The sequence below is a fragment of the Triplophysa rosa genome, linkage group LG23, assembly GCF_024868665.1.
Source record: "Triplophysa rosa linkage group LG23, Trosa_1v2, whole genome shotgun sequence".
Classification (NCBI taxonomy): domain Eukaryota; kingdom Metazoa; phylum Chordata; class Actinopteri; order Cypriniformes; family Nemacheilidae; genus Triplophysa; species Triplophysa rosa.
Genome location: NC_079912.1, coordinates 16,665,877 through 16,690,565, shown reverse-complemented (window position 1 = coordinate 16,690,565; position 24,689 = coordinate 16,665,877). Strand labels below are relative to the sequence as shown.

Below are 24,689 nucleotides of genomic sequence, written 5' to 3'. Positions count from 1 at the left end.
AGCATATCGCTGCTGTCCATATGAAACCTTGTATCTCCATATTTTGTGATTTTTATATTTTGCCATAAATCACTATTATTAGTCATCCTTTAGGTTTGTCACTGGGCTTTGCAAATATCTAACCAATAAAAAGTACTAAAACTGCTTGTGACAACACAGAATGTAATCATTTAAAAAGCACAGTGTTTTTTTGTCATTTAAAGGCGGGGTGTCCGATTTCTCTTAGCCGTTGTTGATGCTCAAATCACCAAAGCAAACACACCCCTACCCCCATCTTTCGCTTTCGTCAGCGTTCGGCTCGGCTAATGTCCGTCCTGTGCACTGTGCACCTTACTGCTGATTGGCTACAATGTTGTTTTGGTACTCGGCCCACCTCAGTTGTCTAAAGCGCAATTCGGAAATCGGTTACCCCGCCTTTAATGAAAAACAGTGAATTTGGACATATGAGGTTTCAGAAAGACAGCCACGATATATTGACAACATTTGCTGATCCTCTCGTGTTGTTATTTTTTTTCAAATCTCCTTAAATTCGGGTTTTCCGTTTATATTCCGAACACACAAATGCAACATGCATAAAATATTTTTATTGCATTGTAATGCATTCAATTGCCCAAAGTTGGAAAACATTTTTGGCCATAAGGTTAAAGATTAGTCAAGAGCAATAGTCATGTTTTATTGCAAGCACCTGCTATAAAACATTCAGAGTGAAGCAATAACCCTCCAGGGGTAAAAAGTCCTAACCTAACCGGCAAAACCATGAAATTACATTTATTTTAAACTGTGAACTGTCTCCAGAAGAAAAGATTTGGGGGCAAAGATGTTTTCAGTCACCCACCTGGGGCTTTTCCATTCCTGATGGCACAGCCTGAACTCGCCTCGCGTCCACATCGTGATCTACAAAGAGAAGTTGATATCAATAAATTTGAACCACATCTGTCCAAGTCAGTCATAAATCAGTATGCGTGTGTCTGCAACATCTCTACGCTGGTTTGGAAGGGTCTGAAAGGGGAAAGACACAATTCCAATAACAGCAAACAGCGGCAGGAGAGAAGATAAAGATCTGAGGACTTGGAGACATCCTGATGGAGTGGTTGCAGCGAGCCAGCGGCGAGTAGGAAAGTGGCTGTCAAGGAGAGAGGTTCATAGGTCTGGTTCTTACGGGGGGCTCGAGGGGCCCCTGCAATGAGTCATCTTTGTGATGAAGTCATGGCAACATGACCCCACACTGACCTGTATGGTTTTCCCTAATGAAGATGGTGGATGGGATAAAGGATGTTTTCAGTGCATTCTTTTTTTTTTTAATTCAGGCCGGAAAAAATGTGTGGAAAATCCTAGCTTCCACTCCATGTATGGAATGAAAATCAAACATGATGGGTCAAACGTGGTCTTGACTGGATTACTCACAAGATTCCACGTAGCAATGCGTCACGATGGTGCTGGAGACAGCATTAGGGACTGAATAACTAGCTGGTATAACGTTTTAGTAAGAGCTACTTTTTTCTAATGTGATATAGTGTTGTTTTTTGTAATATCTTTTCAGCGGCAACAACATAAACAAACGTTATGTGGCCCAAACTTGACTTCAGGTAGACCTCCGCAAAGAAACAATAACTGTTGAGTAGTTTTCATTTAATTTAATGCAATTTATATACTATATAATATTAATATAACTTAATATTAATATAAACTAAAGGTAAAATAAATTGTTATATTACTAGCCACTGGTTAAGACCGATAACCAAACACAGACGTGTGTTCCAGGCGCGTGTGTTTCGATAAAACCGTCTACAGTATTATGCACGCAAGTTTATAGTTGAACACTATAAATTGTTTTAATTTACATTGTTTCAATAAAAGGATTCCTTCCCCAAAACTGCCATTGACATTAATTTACAAAAATTAAAACATTGAATTAAATGCTGCCCTTGAACACAATGTTTATCTTACAACTTTTGCATAATATATATTATGATGCAGTCATGACATTTTTGTATGCTAACCTGGATGTTAGCATCACACGATTTCCTTCGACAAAAGACATTATTGCTAAAAATATTTTTTGTACTTTTATACATTTTAAAGCCTTAACACAACCGTCAGAAATAAAAAAACACCCAACATCCAACAACCCTTTTAAACTTCTTTTAAACCATCCACTTTTTTTGTGAATTGTGCCCATGTTGCATTTTTTTTTTCCGACTTTTAGCTAACGTTTGTAGTCTCATGTAGCAACTTGTTAGCAACTGCTTAAAAAACACGTATGAGGTATATGCTGTAAAACTGAATATGAAAATATCTTGATCTTGTGTTAGTCACGGGGCCTTTTTAGGCATTTAAACAAAACAAAACAAAAACATACAAAAATGGAAGGGAATGATGAATGAGTGAAACGGCCGTGCTGAAACGCTAACTTGTTTCTAGTTTTTGTTCGACAAAACTGCTCTGTAGATTTGTGCATTGCCAGCATTTTTGGTAAATAAATCTCTTCAAATCACTATATTTTTTCCACTTTGTTTGCTACAAACACCAAAAAATATAGTTGCTTGTAGTGTAGCTCACAAACTTTCAAGATAGTTAGATAATACGTAAAATACTTCCAAATAGATGTGGCTTTTTCCTACAGTGCAAAGAATTCAAGGAGATCTTCTGACGTTGTGTTTGTCTCTCACAATGACAGACTTTGACCATCTTTCAATAACATGGGCTCATCTCGGTTCTCAGTTTAATTTGTTGTGCTTTTTTTCCTTAACACGGACCAGCCTTGTCCTGTCGCTTCAGACAGGAAGTGATCTGCGTCTCATTACGGGCTGTGGTTTTGCCACAGACTACAGACACACACGCATACACCCTCCCTCTATTCCACACAGACGAGGCATGGGAACCGACGGTCCAAAGAACAAAGACCAGGGGAAGATAAGACATTAAAGAACAAAGAGGAAAACTGCTAGACAGAATTAGCGCTTTTCAAAGGAATGATGAAAGAAAAGGAAATGCTGATATGGAGAATGTGGAATCTACCACCATCTGACGCAACATGTGCTTCACATTCATCTGATGTACTGCTGACCCCAGAACAAGCCTACATACTACATACTTGACTTTTAAAACTAGTATGCTAAAACAAGGAAGTAAAGATAAAAAGAGACTTTAACTGCTTATAAGAGAGATGTAAAGTTTGTATATGCTCATTTTAGAAAATTTAGAAGGTACAGGTATGCATAAAGAAAACTGGCATACTGTTCACAGTATGCATACTGCCCCCCAGCAAAAACAATGAGAGTAGTATGGTAGCTCACGATCCCACAGGGCCTTCATTCATGATTCACAAGCAGAGTTTGTCTGTGTAATGCAAACATAAAACCACTTAAGTAAACATCACAATTTCAACCCGAGCAATTCACAAAACTGATTCATGAACAATTTACACAGAAGTTTGTTCTGCTCGAGATTCATAAATGTTTCATTCAAGAGAACCACTTCGTTTGGCCACTAGTGGGCGCTCTTTTATATCCCTGCTTGCATACTGTTATCCAATGATTGCGTCACACACTGAAGAGTAAATGCTGACGCTGATATAAGAGTTCAAAAACAAAAGCTTATGAAATCTGAGGGCTTTAAACTCAACAGATGTGGACAGGATTGTCTCCTCATCTAGAAGACCCGAGTCAGCAACTTGGCTTTTATTTGAGTCAGGCTGACACTGTAAATAGTCATTGCCGTGAGCCAGCATAAAACACCAGAGACTGACGATATTCCTTAAAGAGACAGTTCACCCAAAAATGATTTCATTTCAAATGGCTTTTTTCTAAGATCTTTTTAAGAATGTTTGTAACCAAACAACACCAGCCCCCCCATCGACTTCCATTGTTTATAGAAAACCTCTGTTGTGTTCCTCAGAAGAAATTGTCATATGCAGGTTTAACTTCTGAATGAAATGAGGGTGAATAAACAATGACAGAATTGTTATTTTTGGGGAAACTATCCCTTTAAGATTTCTACAGGACTACGCTGACTTCACTGGTGCTCGGTGAATATAGATTTGGGCTTCTGGGGTATTTGAAGGCGCTCAGCATCTGCACTAATTAAAGGGAAACTGTCTCTACCACCACTGAATGCAAAACAAAGAACAGAGGATGATGGGACTCAAGCCTGTGTTTTAGACAAGAGGTCTGGTATAGCCAAATGGTTCAAATATCTACATCTGAAGCCCGCAAAATGATCCACGTGCTATTGCCATCGTACATCTGTCACCAAATTCAGAGCATTTGAGCAACATCTCACCTTGTTGCTCCACATCTATTTGTTTGGGGCTTCCTCTGGCTCTCCGATCTACCCGTTTGCTGCCAGGGCTTCCTCCACCTCCTCCTCCTCCGGGGCTGGTGTGGTTCTTGCCGTAGCCGTTTGCAGTGGTGGTGCAGGGGGTGGTGCAGGGGGTGGTGGTCTTGTAGCTGCTGGATAGCGGACTGGTCACCTGATTCAGTCCCGCACGCTCCGCTGGCTGTTTCAGCTTCTTGGGTGGAGGTTTACAGTACTCCTCATGACCCATGAAAGTGGAAACGTTGTACAAAGGGATGATCTCTGCGATAAGATGTAGATGTTTTTACGGTAAGCAAATCATGAAGAAATTACCACGGAGGAGCTGCTTCACCTTCACGTCCAGTGTCATTACAGCAACAAGTGAATTTATTGGGTAATCAGATTTCCTGAAAGCAGTCTGGGGATGGGCAATTAGGGTTGCCAGGTCTGCATTAAAAAAAACTCACTGACTGATTCGAAATTATATTTTATGTACAAATATTTGACTACGCAGTTTTTAACTCATTCGCATTACAAATAGTAAACATACATTATTTTGTGCCTAAATTCACTAAATGTTGTCTCGCAGTGGTAACGTGTGTGACCTCTGTTCTCTTTATATGACATCATGGGTCATTTTGATAGGGTAAAAAGGTAAAAAGTCATTTAAATGAAAATTGTATGCTTGTGTATATTTTATAAATATTTGATAAATATTATACATGTAAAATAAATATATAATTTGTGGATTTTTTGTGCAAACTTGGCAACTTATTACAACGCACATGTTGCCAGTACGTTTCTACTTCATCGCATGTATGTCGTACGTTTCTACTTTAGCTCCACCCACAGTGATCCAGAATCCCTGCCCACAAACTGCATATTAAACATCAAATATGTTCTGATTTGCTGTTAATTTGTCACTTCAAGCTGAATTTGCCATTTATTATTCTGAGCTCACCTTCAGGGTAGATGGGTGGCAGTCGATGCTGATAGAACTGATGGGGAGGCACGTCCCCGGGACTGACAGGGGGGTAATACGACGTGTGCGAGGCTGGTATAAAATGAGGGTGCGTAAGGTACGGCGGGTGTATGTGGTGGCTCGGGGACAGAGCCGGCGAGTAACTGGGTTGGTAACATTCAGAGTGGGGAGTGACCACGACCCTCCGCACACCTGTGTTGTCCTCTAAAACCTGTAGACACAAAGAGACAAACAAAATGCTCACAAACAACCAAATGCAGACAAACAACACGTCAAAGTACGTCAGTCCAAACAATCTCCTTGACGTCACGCTCTAGAGCCCTGCCCGACGAGTAATACAGCTTATTTCCGGAGCATGCCAACAACTATTAAGCCAACTATTGACAGCAAATACCATTTTAAACAATGGCCTGGAATGCAAAGTAAACACGGCCTTGTAATGGAACTGGCATCAAATGGATTTCACTGAATGAAGGATACGACGATCGCCCGGTATATTGTACTGTGGTTCACATGGGAGAAATCATGAAAACATGGAGTGTACTGACCCCGGGTTTATGCAGGGTCAAAGGGCTAGGTCAGTGACACCTGACTGAAAAACCGCTCAGCTGGGGCCTGAGACCTGTTTGGGTTTGAAGGGATCTCTGGGAAAACCGTTCCAGGTTCACCCATTGAGCTATCAAAACACATTTTATTTTTTTGCACCCGTAAAGTCTTCCTGGGAAGTTGCTACTTGCATGGCATTGTATGGCATGAAGTGCATTTAAAATGTTGCTTTAGTTTGTTTAGGAGTCAAATATATATTTCAGTTTCGCTTTAATTTGTTAGTTTGTAGCCTAGTGCAGTTGATAACACAATGTTTTAATGTGTTTGTTAGTGATAAAATACTGTGGTACGCACACATTTAAAGGGATAATTCACCCAAAAATGAATGCTATTTCATCATTTACTCACCCTCATATCATTACAAACCTGTATGACTTTCTTCTGCACAACACAAAAGAAGACATTTTGAAGAATTGAACAACACTGGTCACCATTGACTTCCATTGTTTGGACACAAAACCACAGAGACATTTCTCAAAAGATCTTCTTTTGTGTTCCACAGATGAAAGAGTCACATACAGGTTTTAAACTACATGAGGGTGAATTAATGATGACAGAATTTAAATTTTTGGCTAAACTTTCCCTTTTACTATCTCGAAATGTTAATTTGCTTTATATTAAAATAATATTAAGTCTTTATTCAAAAAGTCAAGGTTTAATGAAACCCAGTTTAATTACTATTGGCTTCTGTATGACAGGTCCTGCCCTTCTCATTTAGGTGGTACGTGCCATTTATTCATATTTACGGGAATGACCTTTGCGGCATTATAACCCCTATTCATTCACTACGCCCACAACTCGAAACGCTTTTTCCGCCCTTCTCTCCAAGAGTTTTTTGACCTTTCGGCTAAAATGTCACAGCTATTGACCTTTCTCTCACCTGACACTGTATCAAACAAATCACGGTAAAACTTCAGGTTCGGTGTATATACGTTTGTTTGTTTTGTAGCCTCGTACTGGACACATTGAGAACTCCGAGCGCTTTGAGAGTTTCTGAGAAAGAGATATACTATTTGCCCATGGGGGTGAAATCACATCCTCATTGTGTAAGAGAGGCTTCACCACCCAAACTCGCGGCCCAAATAAATTCCAGCTGGTTACCTGGGAGACGTAGCCAGGAGGAACGTGGATTGGTGGAATGGAACCGTTCGGTGACATCATGGGAACTTCAGCAGGCCCTGAGGTAGAAAAAATGAAAAGAAAGCTGTCAATCAAAGAGGGAGAAAAAGAATGAAATGCAACATAGTAACACAACGCTGACTCCGCCCCCTCGCTCCGTCACTTAATGCACAGTTAAGAGTCGAGAATTCCAGGGGCCACGGGAAAAAAACAGTAGAAAAACAGGCTCTTTTATGCTATGAGGAACAAACCGGTCATAAAATACGCTTAAGTTAAGGAGATGGAACCGTAACTGCAAAATAAGCTTCTGCTCAATTCAATATTTCATATTTTTGTAAAAGCTTCAATCCCTAAAATCTTCACTCTCTGTATTCAAACTGTCATTTACAAAAGCTACAAAAACATTTTTGTTTTTAAAACACTTAAGTAGAATGAAACAAACATTTTACAAGTTTAAAACTATACTTTAAACACATTGAAGTCAAACCCCAACTTTTACTTCGACATAATTTCTCTGCACCTCTAACGCAGTTACACATTTCAGCAGTAAATATTCTTCCTTGTCTTTATTAGTTCAACTCATTCCATCTCCAAACCCATATCCAGCTGAACTCCTTCCTCAGGGCTGCATTTGGAAATGTGACATCGGGTTAAACAAACAGATTAAACCATTGTTTATGCCCTCACCGCAGTCCACGCTCTCTAGATTTCAAGAAACTGAGCCATCAGGTCCAACTGGTGCACCATAGGAAGAGACGGCCACCGTTGCATTTACAATGCACACAAACCCCTTTCTGTTAGGGCTCTCCTGGGATGCCAATGAATGAATCCTTTCTACCCCACATCCACCCCCTACTTACTGTTTGTTGTCTGAATATAAAGCCCTGAGATGCCAGAGCAACATCTCAACGCTGTTTCTGCGCTCTTAGGTACCCCAATCCACATCCCCACCACCAGCTGTTTTAGACATTGCCGTCTCCTCCAGACCCCGCAGGAACCGTGGCGTGACAGCCTCCGTCATAGTAAATCACAACATCACCATGATGATTTTTACAGTTTCTCTTCACTCCAGCATGCCGTGGGCCTATTACTAAATACTGGATATAGAGAACCAGAGTAGTTTTTAAATAGTGCTGGAAGTTACGTTTTTTAAATCCCTTGTCTGTCTGCGTTCTTCCGCTGATGCGTACAAAAATACAGTGAATCAACAACGCAACCGGTGTAGCACGATTCGAATGAATGACTCTCACGAGGCAGTTATTCTTAGTGAATCAAAAACAGTTATGAATCAGTCGTAATGGCTACTGAATTGTTCTGACTCACTGAAGTGCAAGTCATACATTTCTGGTCATGTTTAGGAAGTGTGGTAATGTACTTAAAGCTTATGGGGCTTGAATCATTGTGGTTACACACATTTTTAAAATAAATCAAGATTAATGACCAATTAATAATTAATAATAATAATAATAATAATAATAATAATAAAATATAAACAGAAAATACTACCTTTTAAAATAAATAAATTAAATAAGTTAAAAACTGCAATGCAGTTTTTGTATCAACCAAGCTCAATTTTTTAAGACATAATAAAATAAACAAAAAACTTTTTTTTGCAGATTTACAAATCTCACCATTAGTCAACAAGCTGCAGAAGGTAAACGCAATAAAAAAAGTATTTCTTATTTCCTAATATTCCCTTTAAAAACACTAAAACATCATTAAAGATTAACAGAATCTATTCCATTCAGATTGTTGTGTGTGTGTGTGTGTTCATGTTTGTATATCTCGGTGGGGACCTAAACCTGAATGCACACCAACACATGGAGACTCGTGTCACCGTGGGGACCAAAATTGAGGTCCCCATGGGCAAAAAAGCTTATAAATTGTACAGAACAATTTTTTTTTATCTAAAAATGCAAAAGGTGTTCTATGATCTTTAGGTTTAGGGGTAGGGTTAGGGATAGGGGATAAAATATACAGTTTGTACAGTATACAACTCTTTACGCCTATGGACTGTCCCCACGGAGATAGTAAACCAGACATGTGTATGTATGTGTGTGTGTGTGTGTGTGTGTGTGTGTTTGGAAAGGGTCTCGCGCAGGTATGTGGCCCGAGCTCCCCCGACTCTACTGCAACCCCCTCTCACACCGACCATCCTTTGAAAGTTGTGTGTGGGGGGGTCTGTCTGAGTGACAGGATGGTATCACAGGATCTTTATATGAAGAGGCCCCTTTCATCCAGAGAGAGAGACCACTCCAAAACACATAAACTGATACTGCACCCTGTCATTTTTACTAAATATTTAATAAGTACTTTTATTTAACTGTTTGTATAGATTGATATATTATTTTTATTTTATTTAACATATATTTGTGTCAAATCTAGCTGTGCTTTGCAATATAACGTGGAAATATAAACATTTTGAATCTTTAAAACAGTAGAGAAAAAACTTGGGCTGGGTGATTTATTCAATATTTGATTGTATAATAACATGATATTCTAAAATTTAATATACTTTTGATATCTTTTAATAAAATAAACAACACCCCTTAAGAACTTTCAAATACTTTCACATAAAATTTTAATATTTACTAAATATTATCAAATAGCTTAAAAATAAAAATTATTAAAAATTATTAAAAAACTGCCTTAGTTTGTTTTACCCTTTTAGTGGAGAAAAACAAAAGGTACAAAAACATTAACATTACGTTAACATGTTTGTTTTATAAAACATCAGTGTTGCATGTCAGGGCAAATCATAATCAAGGCTAAGGTGTTGTGGATGATTGTCAGGGCGTTGCTATGCAGTTACTAAGGTGGTCCAAGTGGTTTCCTGTGCATTGCATACAGTTTCCAAGGTGTTCTCAGTGTCTGTTAACAAAAAAATGAGTGTATCGCTTCAATCCGAGAAGTCTCTTGCTTTTTAGATTTTTCCCCTAAAAGACCTCAGTCATTACACATCTCCTCTACAGTTTCTAAAATGTCCTCAACAATGTCACAAAATATGCACCAAATTCCCCAACGTCTGCTATAAAAAGGTCACAGACTTCTGATTGCACAAATTGTTTCAGAACCAAACGATCGAAGCTGCTCTATAATCAACTCGTGCAATTTTTGTGTCTCATTAGTGACTCCTTTGAGGTTTGAAATGAGGGCAAGTAAATGATGACAGAATTTTCATTTTTGGGTGAGCTAGCACTTTAAAGATACTTGCATCTAACAAGAAATAAAGAGAGCAAGATGTAAAAAGGATGGAAGATGTGCAGTAAGAAGGCTCCTGGATTGTTGAAGCAGAGTGCCTCTTCAGCAGAACAAACCAGTCTTTGTGCTCCACAGACGAGCTCTCTCCCCCACCGCAGGGCCTGCTGGGTACTTCATACGGTCCCCTCAATCCTGCTGGGGCCACTGATACGCCACCAATGCCACCGATGTGTGTGCATTCGCGTATGCTTGCGTATGAGCGTATTTTCTTTTTCTTTAGATAAACTGACGAGAAACTGCTGCCAAGCACCACATTTCTGTTACATTTTACGGAGATTGATAGGAAAGAAGTTGTGATTGACAGGGTATATATCCATGTGTATATATAGACACTCGATCAAGACAAAACTAAAGTGCGTTTTTCCACAAACTATCAGTTTCTAAGATCCCTCACTTTGGAAGTCTAAGTTTGGCCAGACATGGAGACGACAGGCGAAAAGGGCGCAAAATAAAGAATGTTTCTTTAAGTTGCATTTGAGAGTTATTGGGCAGAAGGGTTTGCAAATATGATCTTTGTTTTAGTAAGCAAGTAACTTCGGGTGGATAAGTGTGTAGCATTGTGTAGGAAAGATGACAACAACAAATAAGATGTCTTGAGGCAGTCATATCTCTATTGGGTCTCTTGAGCTATGAAAGAGCAACGATTGAGCAATAACAACTTTCTCTAAGACTTGAATGACTCGCACACAACAGTGAGCTGTGCCATATATCAATGTCTCTTCATAAAAAGGAGAAAAACATCTACACCACGGCAATTGTTAAATGACACTAAAGCGATCCATCAATCAGAATTTCTTCAGGTTTTTGCTCCATCTAAAACCCAACTAGCTGAAAGAAAACAATTCCTGCCGATACTGTACATAGAAAATCTCAATTTCTCAACAGAAAGCTTAAAAATGTGTGTGTGTTCATCTGTCTGCGATTGCACGGCCCATTGTTCCTGCTATAAACACTATCTGTCTCCCTCCATCCAACGAGGAAAAAGCCAGCGTTTATCAAACAGACCCGCCGATCAAGATGACGTATAGTTGTGTTTCAAAGACCTCTGGAATCTTCTCTATCCCAATTTGAGCGTTTTTATATAGTCCAGCTAAACCCTGACAAAGTAAACAAATCACACGTCTTAAGCCATAATCATAACAAAATATGATGCAAAGGTCACTGTGTTGTAACCAGTGTTGGGTGTAACTAGTTACTAAGTAATTAGTTACTGTAATTTAATTACGTTTCCCTTAAAAAAGTAAAGTAAGGGATTACTCTTATTTTTCCTGTAATTTAATTACAGTTACTTCTGATGTAATTAAACTAAATACTTTGTGTAATATATGTGTGTGCAATAGTGGAATTGACATCAAAATTCAAAGTCTAACTTTAAAATCCGTGCTTTAATGTATAATTCTTACATTTGTAATACTTTGGTCAGTTAATAAGAGTACTTTATGTAGTTTAATATTATTTAATTGAATAAATTAAATAAGCTGTTTCATGTCTATCCTTCAATCACTTAACTAATCAAGGTTGATGTAGGATATAGAAAGTAATGAGTAATAAGTAACTAAATACTTTTTGGAGAGAGTAATTTGTACAGTAATCTAATTACACTATTGAATATGTAATTAGTAACTAGTAATTAATTACTTTTTCAGAGTAACCCGTGATTAGGTTACATACCTATGTATCCGGTATGTAACTGGACCGAATCAATACGCAGATTTCGGTGCCTCATTTCGGTGCCACTTAAATGCTGACTGAGCCGTCGATTGCGACATTTGCCCTCATTCAAGTGAATGAAAGTCGGAAAGCTCTGATAATACAAGTTCAGCATTCATAATCGGGCGCAGTCTTTAACTTCAACCGCCGCATAAGGCAAGTTTTAAAGTGAAACTAACGTTAATTCGAAACGTACATGACGCGTCTGTAATGCAAGCCATCACAATAAAACTGTTGCGCGCTTTTAAAATCAATGGGAGCTCGTTCTTAACACACAGTTACGCATTTGACAAGAAAGACACGCGAGACGCAGCAGTGAAAGTGCTAAAACCTTATAGCATCTATCTGTCAAGATTTTTACTCTGACTGCATGTATATGCATACTTATTCATTATGTCTGTTTTTAAAATAATGCACATATAATGTAGCCAAGAAGGCTCTCTGTAAATGGACTTAATCTGTTGATATATTCAACGCATTTTCTGCCTCTGCATTTAGTTGTAGTTGGAGGGTAAACAGTAAACACTATAACATCTTTCTAGCAATGTTTGTGTCCGTGCTCATTTCACATTCACTTAAAACTTTAATTGTGAATTTGTTGTGTATTTTTTTATTACTTAATATAAATATTTTTTTAATTGAACATTTTGTTCTTTAATGTCATCCACCAGTGTTTTGTGGCTCTTTTTTAAAAGTATCGATTTAGGCACCGGTGCCGTTTTAAAAGCATCGATTTGGCACCGGTATCTGAAAAAAAAACGATACACAACCCTACCCGTGATGAACTCTAAACCACGTTATATAACAGACAGTTGAGCTTGTCGCATTTAAACAGACTCGATTCATAGCGCGAGATGTGTACCACTCCCAAATATTTACTATGAAATGTTTATATTTGCATTAATGCAGAGTCTTTCTTGGCCCGACTGCCTCTGAGACGCACTCCTTTTGGACGGTCGGACAAATACATTCCCTGTTGAAGGTCCAAATACAACAAAGCCCCCAGGTAGAAATGCCAGGTAAAGAATGCTGAGCTGGCTCGGATTGGACGGCTTGCTCTTCCTGACACAATAAACATTTGAGGATTTTTGGCATGTGAAACAATTTTTTATGCAATACCCATTACAAAGACAGAGGAATGTGCACAAAGACAAAAGGATGCCAACACGAGCCAAAAAATATTCTGAAATCACAACAAGAGCGTGTGTGGGTTTAAGTGTCAAAATCACTGGCTGCAAATGAAATGCATTCTCTCTCTCCTTTCCAACGTTTCTTTCAAACACACACACTTGTTCATACTGTAGGTGACTTAAAAATGAATGGTGAAAATTATAAGTGTATTAACTCACAGGGCTCCAGACTACTTCATGTATATTGGCCATCTATCAACAGCCGTTTTCTCATTGGCCACTGAAACTTAGAGGCCGTTTACACGAGACCGTTTTCAACTAAAAACGGAAAACTTTTTATGCCTTTTTTCAAAAACGCAAAGGAACAACCTTTCCACTTTTCATCGTGTTCATTCGACTCACCCTCATTTCGAAACTCGTACTCTAGTCTTTTTTGTAAATCCGCGGTCACACTTGACTTTTCGTTCCATTGACTTCCATTCTCGCATGTGAATGCGTCAGACCGGAAACACAAGCCCGTCCGAAGATATTTCGCTGCGTAGAAAAGTTCAAGTTTGTTGAACTCTGACCTGTGAAATTTGCGTTACGTGAGTGCATGAGACCAATAGAAGATCTCTGTACGGAAATGTAAAAAAATGTGCATGCTCAAAGTCAAGTCTGACCCTGGCATAAGACATTTGCCTGTGAAATGTATACAGACAATACACATCCACTAATCCCAAAACAAATTGGCTAACAAAACCATCCGCATTCTAAGATATTCTTTGTGCAACTGTGAAAAGCTGTAAGGGTCTGGTCTAAAATTTGGCTTAATTTTAAATAAAGAAAAAATAATAATGCGCTTTAAATAATGCACCGATATAGAAAGCAATAAATAAAATGAAATACAATTTACCTATGAATAATTTAAGGGATAGTTCACCCCAAACTGAAAACTCTGTCATCAAATATTCACCCATACATTGTTCAAAACCTGTATATGACTCTTTCTTCTGTGAAACACAAAAGAAGATATTTTGAGAAATGTCTCTGTGGTTTTGTGTCCATACAATGGACATCAGTGGGGGCCAGTGTTGGTTGGTTACCAACATTCTTTAAAATATCTTCTTTTGAGTTCTGGACAAGAAATAAAGTCATACAGGTTTGGAATGACATGATGATAAAATAATTTTCATTTTTAAGTGAACTATCCCTTTAAGCAGAAGAAATTAGTCAGAAATGTGGTTATGAGCTCCTTGCTGAGACTTTTAAAGTGACTCCACTGTCCACTTAAATCAAAGACAAAGTCCACCTTTCCAAACACAACCGAAATGACCCCAAAACTCAAATATTCCAAACAGTCTGGTCTGGAGATCCACCCGGTCTTGGGAACAGTAAGCCCTGTGGATATGTAGCGCTTGACTGTGAATTCCCAGCATGCTTGGGGTGGGAGGGTGTTGGCTTTCAGGATGTGCCATAAAAATTGTCTGCGGACTCATTCAGCTCCTGTGTGGAGAGCGTTGTGCAAACAGCCCCGGAGGAAAACGAGACGACTTCACAGCTACCCTCCAGTCATCCCCCCTTCTACCGTCAGCAGCCCATTGGCGGATGAGCCGAGAAACGACCTGAATTACTCTGTGTCAGTGATAAAAGCCCATTCAGAGAATTGGATCAGGGAGTTGCTATCGTGCCAGGCCATCTCTGGTGATTCAAGGCATTGTTTTCATTTCCATGCTCCTCATCCTGAATTAACAGGGTGAGAACTTTACCCTCTCCCCACCCAACGTCCGTGACAAAAACGAGACAAGCAGAAGCTCGTGTAAACCATGCAATGATAAAGACGGGACTCTGATTTACAGTTGTCTGCATCAATGGTTTCGCTAACTGGTGCAGTTTTAACTCATATCATCAACCAGAAGGGGCCAAGTTGGCTACGCTAACTAGCAAAATCTTGACCCTTTGGTTTTATCTATCAGAAATACAATGTGATTGACGCAATTTTATGTTTCAAACAGAGATGGCGTTATACTCAAAAGTTGGAGATTTACACAAAAGTCCATTTCTTTCACAACATGCAGGATAAAATGTTGACTTTTAAGAGAACTTGGTACACAACTAACACAATACAAGGTTGACTAACAATGAGCAATATAGATTTTTAGCATTTGATAAAGGGATACTTCACCCAAAAATGAAAATTCTGTCATTTACTCACCTTCGAGTTGTTCCAAATCTGTATACATTTCTTTGAACACAGAGAAAGATATTTGGAAGAATGTTTATAACTTAACAGATCTTGCCCCCCCATTGACTCCCATAGTAGGAAAATTTACTTCATCTTTTTTGTTCTGTTGAACACAAAAGAAGACATTTTGAAGAATGTATGAATGCCAACAGCTCTTGGGCACTTTTGACTACCATTTTTTTTCCTACAATGGTAGTCAATGGGGTTATAAGCATGGTTATAAGCATTTTTCCAAATATCTTTCTCTGTGTTCATCAGAACAAAGATATTTAAACAGATTTGGAACAACTCAAGGATGAGTAAACTTTTTTTGAGTGAACGGTCCCTTTAACATGAACTCACGTCAATAAATAACTATAATTATTGTTAATAAGTAGCTAATGCATTAACCAATGAACAAATACGACCTTATCGACTCAAATGCTAAACAGATGAGATGAGCAGAAAGAATGGGAATAGAAAGAGGAGAGAGAGAGAGCAGCAGATTTCCACCGAAGACCTGCTCTGACATGCTCTGTGCTGCGGAAGGAGTTTCCATTGCTCTGACATGATCTACAGTTCAGAGCGAGAGCGAGAGAGAGAGAGAGAGAGAGAGAGAGAAAATGGTATGGATAGTCACGTTCATAAAGGGGGCCATTGTCTGTTAAAAAATTCTTTAAGCCCAAAATGTGCTCGCATTACTGGATGGAGCCTGAACCCAGTGTAACTTTAAAGTAACTTTAAAAAAATTAAACTTAAAGATACGGTTATGCCAGCAGTATAAATGAATAGTTCACCCGAACACGTAACATTTGTTCAAACATTTCTGGAATGCAATGAAAAAATTACCACATATGGCAAGCACAAATTTCATTTTTGGGTGAACTGTTCCTTTAGTTTAAGGCATTGTTTTAAAAAAAGTAAAGCAGCATCGCACAGGTTAGCGCAACTCAGCGGGGTTATGGAGTTCATGCTGGTGAAGTGCACACTCATCCTGTTCTCTGTGCAAACTGTGCCAGCCTGTTGGCAAAGGCCGGAGGTGTCAATCTGCCTGGTTTGTTTTTATACGTGTCCTTGTTATCCTGGAACTTGAGACAGCGATTAGCCAACCGCTGCCCCATGAAGGCACGCAGAACGCCTGTTGCAGGACTCAGCGCTAGCTGAAAATAGTAGGTCAGCAAAAGAAGAGAAAGCACAGGAGAAATGAGAGCAGGAGGAGAGAAGGGAAAAAACAAACTGGTGGAATGTTCCAGTGTGTAATGTGCTGGAGCATGTGGCGGCTGAAAACTGCAGAACTGGGATATGAGAGCTTACACAAAAAACAAGCAATTGAAATAGGTTTCTAAAAATGATTATTCTTAAGTCATTCCAAACCCGTTTGAGTTTCTTCTGCATAACACAAAAGAAGATATTTTGAAGAATGTTGGTAACCAAACAACACTGACCTCCATTGACTTCCACTGTACGGACACAAAACCACTGAGACACTTCTCAAAATATCTTTTTATGTTCCACAGAAGAAAGTGTCATATACAGGTTTTGAATGACATGAGGGTGAATAAATGACAGAAATTTTATTTTTGGGTCTTGCTTTTAATTTCCTGAGCAAATAACTTTAGTAAAACAATATGCAATGTGACAAACTGCGCTCAGATTTGCCAATACACCAAAGTCTACAGTGAACTCAAATAATTTCTCATCAAGTCTTTTGGGGATTTGGTGAAAGTCATTACTGAAGCAAAACAAGCTCCTACATTTCAATAAAATATTCCAAAGACATTTTTCCCTTCTTCCAATGAACCACGCACAAGTCCAGGAACGTGCATTAGTAAACACAGTCATATTTGAATTTGTGTTGACTAAGTCTCCTGAGCTACGAAAGAGCAACATTTGAGCATTAAAATTTCCCTTGGAGAACTTTAAAAAGTCCTTTCAAAACTCTGAAAGCACCAACAGATTTGGAAAAGAGAAGCACATTCACAAACGTGCCACAAAAAGACGTGCCTGAGACGACTCTCTCTCTTCTTGCCTTTCCATGATGCACACAAAAATCCACTGTTCCTCAGCGCTGTGAGTCAGACGAATGGAATTACAGCTCTGCTGTGATCATCTGTGTGGCAGAGGGGGTTTCCTTCATCAGGAAAGAGCGCAGACCAGATGAGAACGACGGGGAAAAAACAGCAAAACACCATAAAACAAACCCGTAAATAAAAACACAGCAACAACAGAGAGAACTAGAGATAGCACAATAACCTGAACACTTGACTTGCAGAGTTTGAAATAAACATCGCTTTTGCATAAAACTAACTACCATCTGTTCCTGTAACTCCTGCTCTGGGCTGTTTGGAGATGAATGTCTGTTCAAGTTACCGGCGGAGACATCAGAGTCTCTCTGCAAGAATGCATATTGCTGCTGTCCTTCTGAACCCTTGTATCTCCATATTTTGTTATTTTTGGCATATATCATTATTATTAGTCATGCTTTATGTTTGTCACTGGGTTTTGCATATATACAGTATAACCAATAAAAAGTATGAAAAAGTGCTGGTCAACTTTGACAACACAGTATGTATGTAATCATTTAAAAAGTTGTTTTTCCATTTCCAGATAAACAGAAAAATAAGAGGTTTCAGAAGGACAGTGACGATATACAGTATATGTCTGTCTGAGTGTATAGACCATTTTGCAAGCAGTAAACAACACTTGTTAACCAAAACAGGAGGTGCTTTTGGACCCGTTTTAGAACAAAATACAACCAACAGCACATTTCCAACTGAATAAAAATGTTAAATAAACATCTTGAAGAATTCATGTGAAAAATACCTGAAAAAGTAAAACCCGAAGTGCTTCTGGACCAGTGTTAATATCTTGCAAAGGGGTCTATAGATCCAATACGATCACTTGCAATTCCTAACGATCACATTGATATGTTTTGGTAAAATCTGCTAACGCGATTTAGGGGCTTTCACTATTTAAACAATTGTGCGTTTTCGTACGATTCACTTTATACGAATGTATACAAAATAGCCTCGTAAAATAGTTCACGAAACAGTAAAATTCGTGTAAAGTGAAGCGTGCAAAAATAGTTTCATGGAAGTGCCTTAGTTTTCTTGGAGTTATACTGTATTTCTTTTCAACATACTGAGAAACATTTTAAAAATGGCTTACTATGATAACCCTTAAAGGGACGGTTCACCCAAAAATAAAATTCTGTCATCATTTACTCACCCTCAAGTTGTTCCAAATCTGTATACATTTCTTTGTTCTGATGAACACAGAAAAAGATATTTGGAAGAATGCTCATATCCAAAAAGTTCTTGGCACCATTGACTACCATAGTAGGAAAATTTGCTTTTTAAAGAATGTAAGAAAGCAAACAGTCCTGGGACACTACTGACCACCATTGTAATTTTTCTGTCTCTTTAAACTTGGCTGTGAACTGCTGTCATGACTTTAAAGCAATTCGGCCCCTCTACAACAAAGCAAATACAGGCGTGGAGCGTTTTATGCGAGTGTTTTCTTTTAACGTAGGTAAGCAATGTGACATTCATCAGGACCAGCATATCCTACTGCCAGATCAAAAGCTCAGGGCGGCTCGTACCCTTTCCAAGACTCGAGTTGCGTGATGCTAAAAACGTGTGGGGCCGTAACATATTTTGTCTCCCCTGAGGGCTTGGGCGACTGCCGTCTGCTCAGGGTTAACCTGACTAGAGCGCAGATCCAGGTGTGATCTGTTAGCACTGCCTGATCTCCACATGTACACATTCTTTTGGCCTCTCCTAACTGTCTGCCCAAGGTTTTCTCGCTCTCATTTTATCAGAAGGGAGACACGTTTTTTGCAGGGGTTTTTTGGGACTGTGGCTGTTAATATTAGACATCTGCCTTCAGGAGTAAAGTTTCGAAAGGGGTGAGGGATTGGGGGGCCAAAAAGAGGGTGCAGGCCTCCGAGCCACATCAACAGGAAACATATTTACTCAAAAAAAGGAAAAGGGGAGACATAATAAAACGAGTTCAGAATGCAATACTAACAATGAAGATCAGTTGAACTTACTAAATTACAAGCGAAAGCAAATAAATAAAGTGGAGAGGACTGGAAAGGGGTCATCACTTTGGAATGTGTGTATGAGCATGGTTGGGCCGGCGTGCCGCATTTAACAGGCGTCCTGATGGGAGTCAACATCGCATCTGTGAGAATGCTAATCTAAGTCAAGAAGTCGAACACAGTGATGTTTCCAAGCAGCAAAAAAGCGCGTCACATGTGCGGGGGCTCTGGGGCTGACACATACACATCACAACACACCAGATATCCATCACCTGGCAGGAAAGGTCATATACAGTAGCATACAGAAATGGATGTAGTGTTCAGAAACATAAACAATGGCTCCTTCAACTTGCTTGTTTTGAAGGAGGCACCAGCATCAAACGTAGGATAAAATCTTACATTATAATCACTTCAGCTAAAAGGTGCAAAACAAACTAGACACGGTATATGTAAATTTCAACACTTTTGCTCATGTTAGTCAGCAAAGCCATCTACACTGGAAGTCCATTATGCAGCACATCACGACACGAGTTGGTCCAGTGTGTAATTTTTTTGGAAGATCTATTTCTCAGAAATGCAATATAAACCGCAAAAAATGACTTTATTACTTAGTATTTTTGTCTTGTTTTCCAGTACAAATGTCTAAAGATTCTTGAATCAAGATGCATTTTCTTGATGAGCAAAATGACCCAAGAAAATAAGTCTCGTTTTTAGACCAAAAATATGAAATTTCAGTTAATTTGTACTTAAAACAAGCAAAAAAGTCTGATAATGGGGTAAGAAAAAATAATCTTGAATTTAGTGACAAAGAAAAAGGTAAACCGTAATTCAAGATTAAGAACTTTTTGCTTGTTCTAAGCAGATATTCAATGAAATATCATATTTTTGGTCTTAAAACAAGACTTATTTTCTGAGGTCATTTTGCTCATCAAGAAAAGGCATCTTGATTCAAGAATTTTTTTATATTTGTACTGGAAAACAAGACAAACAATACTAAGTAAGAAAGTAGTTTTTCTTCAGATGTGTATGAAGACATCACATGATGAAGCGTTATGTATTTATTACCTTAGAATGAGCTATTTCTATGTACATAAACCGCGGGTCCCCTTACATTGAATTCTCCATGTTGTAAATACGTTAACGTAATTACGTTATTCCCCTTATTCTGAGCAAAGAAGCAAAAATGTGACGACATCTCGGAGTGGAGCCATTGGTTGCAATTCGCAACCTTACCACAAGATGCTGCTAAAATCTCCACATTGCTCCTTTCAAAATTTAAGTAGTTCAACAAATTAAACTAAAGCAATGTAAAATTCAGATTTAAAACAGACCAGCATGAGCATCTACCTCCATTTACCAATTTCAAATACTCTCAAGTTCTAAAGCTACTCTGAGCTACGGCAGTATGTAGAACCTCTAGACAAAATTGTTTTCATAAATGATAAGCATGTCCTTCAAATGCGCCAACTGTGTATTTCCCAGCACTAGGAAAAAATTTATCAGCAAATTGTTAGTTAAAATGCAAAGTCAACATCAAAAAATAACAAAAGACTTGGCTTATCCAGCACAGCACGGCCACCTGGCAAAGATCGTACATCGAGTAAACAAAGTTCTTATCCCCAACATGCCAGAAAATTACTCTAGCCTTCAACTGCATCATCTCCGCACCTGTGAGGATCAGACCTTTTTACAAGATCCCTCTATCTCTATGACTCTGCGCCGGCCAGCTCTGTCTCCACCATAAACCAAACATCTTCTGATTCTACTATTCTTTTTGGACAAATTGAATTAAAGCTCTCTGAGGGTCTGATTCGGTTGTGGTCTAGGCTACTGTGACTCTCTTATATTCGTAGAGTCTTACTGAGGGAATTCGCTGACTTTTATAAAGTTAAAAAGACCTCATTTAAGGGAGGGAATTGGTGACCGAATGCCTCTAGGCTTGACCACAAAACAACAAACTTCATCCTAAAACGAGGATTTTTGATGCACTTTGAGCAGCCGCGTGGCCTAGATCATTCGGACAGTCACAAATAATTATTAATATTTAGAACGTCTGCAAAACTGAGCCCGTCTCGTCCCTTGAATGGCAAAGCATGCAATTTTGGTGGAGACAAGCTGCAAACCTCACAAAGCGCATTCAAATAAGGTCAGTAAATAAGTTTGAATTACATTATACATTGCGACATAAAAACATTCAAGTTCAACATTTGAAATAACTGTCAGACCGACCTTGGATGCACTGCAAAGCCCCGTCTTCCATGCGGATGGTGAACGTCTCACCTGGATTCACCTGGACCAGGATCACCTGTGACAAGATCAAAGGTCAATCAATCTTCTCACATAATAAACAGCCTCACGCAGACCCGAATGATTCGATCAATACCCTTTTCTCACCTGCTGCGACGCGTCGCCACTGATCATGTGGTGCATCATGGGAACCTCGGCGCTCAGTGGTGGCGGGAGGTCCAGCATTTGGTCCGTCATCATCATGGTGACGAACATTCATGAAGCCTGAGAGAGAGCAAAGGACGCCGGCTCTGTTAAAAGAATATGAGAGTATAAATGAAACGGTTTTGAGAAACCACACTGCCACTTAATGGAGCAATTCACCAAAACTCAAATCAGTCACGGATTGTTAAGGATAAAAACTACCATCCAAACCGTACATGCATGGTTTCTAAAACACATGCCTTATTGTAGGGCTACTGGGCTGGCTTATGGGAAGGAGTGAAATCATGATGTCACCAATGTTTATATGATGATGTAATCTGTATAAGGATGATGTCATGTGTGTATATAAATGCAGTTATGGGGCGACAGTCTCTCGACCGCATCTGGACGAGTACGCTGAGAGGAAAAGAGGAACAAATAGAAGACTTTTGTTAACCCCAGTCTTGTAGCGACAAGAAACAGCTATAAAACTACATCATGTCTGTGTGATTAAAAACAAAAAGGGCAAACGTACCAGTGCCAGTAAACAAAAGGATTCTCAAAGGCTGCATCTTGATTTACATCTAATAGAAACTGAAAGTATATACTTTGCAGGTGATTGGAAAGTGCATACTTTGAGTATGTAGTGAACAGCAAACCAGTATTGCCTCATAAAGTCGCGTCTTAATACCACAGACCTTTATGTGGTATATTTACAGTAGTGTTAGCGTGCATGCGTTAGCAACTAGCTGAAAGAATTTCCTTAAAATTCATAAATTCCTTAAAAATACTGTGTTGGATAAATAATGTGCTGCACTCCTCATCTAAATGAATCAAAAATGAATTTCTTAGTATTAATGTCCCATTTTCCGGTTTGTTTAACCATAAACCTACTTATTTTTGCAGTGTACTAGCCCAAACAAACGCATACAGAAGAAACCTTCACTTTAAAAAATAGTATACTTTCAAGTATACAGTATGGATAGTATGCAGCACATGTGAACAGTAGTTGTAAATTTGATGCCTACCTCCAGTGACATTTATAATGTAAACAGACATACTGATAAGTTTGATGTGGAAATGTTTAGCATTTCTCCTTTCTTGCTCGTCACACTAAATCATTGCCAGCGTAAAGTACAGAACTGATTCACATGATGCCTCCTAAAAACCCAACCAAAGTTCATGTGCCGGGGGAAAGGTCAGAGATGTTATAATGTAATTTACTCAGCTGACTCGTGTCATTTTACATCATAATAATCTAAACCTTTAAAAACAAACATCAGTGGGGTCAAACCCAGATCAACAGTGCAACAAATACAGAAAAAATAAGCAACCGTTGACACTTTGGAATATGTTCGACATATTCATGTGTCATGCTTTTTTTTACAGCAGAGCATGATACTTCAAGAATAACCCGATGTAGAAACACATGGTATCATTTTTTAAATGATATTCTCTGAATTTAGGACATGAGGAGTCATGAGACAAAGCGTCTGCTCGTTGTGAGAGAGGAACATGGGACAGAGAGATGAGGGGGTTTTATTGGGTCATAAATACCTTCACTTCCACCTCTAAATACAAACGTAAATATACACGCCACCCACAGCCTTTGGAAAAGGTTTATTGACAAATGAAAACAGAAAATGATTTATGTGCATTAAAGTAAATTGGGTCTTTTTTCATGGTGAATAGGAATGCGCATCTGAATTTTATTGTGAAAACTTTTTTACTTTATATGTCATCTTAAAGGAATAGTTTACACACAAAGAATCTGTCATTATTCACCCGCATGTCATTTAAAACCTGTATAAGAACACAAAAGATATTTTGAAAAATGGTGGTTTGTGGTGGTCAGTGGTTTTGTGTCCATAAAATACAAGTCAAAGGGGGTCAGTGTTGTTCGGTTACCAACGTTCCTCAAAATATCTTATTTTCAAATATCAAAAGCATCCCATCGTCTTTCTCATTCTAAGAATGCTCGTCTTCGTTTCTAGTTTCCACAGTGCTCTACGCCACGACCTGTAATTACACCCAACTAAAATCATTAACATTACGGCTTAACACACAAAGACCCCCGGGGACCAAAAGCCTTCCCCTCTCCTCACCCCTCAAGCCAACATCTCCTCAACCTCTTCTTTACACTCTCCTCATTCCACTCATTCCTGAGGATGGCGGGAGTCTGAGCTTTTGTGTGGTCGAGGGGGGACGACTGGGGGATTAATCCCCTGAGAAAAAAGTCAAGATTCATGTCACAATGTACAACTGCACAAAGAGGCCGGGCACACTACCTTTAGGGGTCATGTGGTTAAAAACACGTCACCCAGAGTCTCATCTGTGAAATGAACAAGAGGCTTTTCATGATGCTGCTGAGGTTTGAGAGATGCGGGGTGTCCCTAGACCACTTCACCTTTAACACACCTTCAACAAATGTTACCTTGTTAACAGCTTCTATCTTCATTAGGACGTTAGGTTCAACTTGTAGGTTAACAGAGGACTTTGGTTACAGATCAGTTTTGTTAAAGATGTCCCTAAATGTAGATTCTGAACATCAGGAAATAGCTTTTTGGTTACAAATGCTAAAAGATTTCTCCTCAATGGAGATTAAATAGAGTGCAAATGGAGACCTTGGCTTGAGTTAAAGGAACAGTTCACCCAAAAATGAAAACTGGGGGCCAAGAACTGGTTGGTTACAAGCATTCTTCCAAATATCTTTCTCTGTGTTCATCAGAACAAAGAAATGTATACAGATTGGCACAACTCGAGGGTGAGAATGACGACAGAATGTTCATTTTGGGGTGAACTGTCCCTTTAACGGTTTCTTGGATTTGTCTCCAAAGAAAAGAAAATGATCACAGCCCTAAATATTCATAATTTCCCCCCAAAACGAGCACAGATTTACTTACTTTTTGC

At 38.9% G+C, this 24,689-nt stretch overlaps 1 protein-coding gene across 1 annotated transcript in view; it reads right to left on the bottom strand.

Moving 5' to 3' along the window:
- fndc3bb (fibronectin type III domain containing 3Bb) overlaps positions 1-24,689 on the bottom strand; it is a 55,294-nt gene that overhangs the window by 24,848 nt on the left and 5,757 nt on the right. Inside the window, exons 2-7 of the mRNA XM_057322680.1 lie at positions 21,744-21,886; positions 21,579-21,654; positions 6,986-7,062; positions 5,258-5,489; positions 4,282-4,578; positions 836-894 (exon numbers count right to left, since the gene is read on the bottom strand). Coding sequence (XP_057178663.1) covers positions 836-894; positions 4,282-4,578; positions 5,258-5,489; positions 6,986-7,062; positions 21,579-21,654; positions 21,744-21,851 — 849 coding nt within the window. The 5' untranslated portion in view covers positions 21,852-21,886. The remainder of the gene's footprint in view (positions 1-835; positions 895-4,281; positions 4,579-5,257; positions 5,490-6,985; positions 7,063-21,578; positions 21,655-21,743; positions 21,887-24,689) is intronic.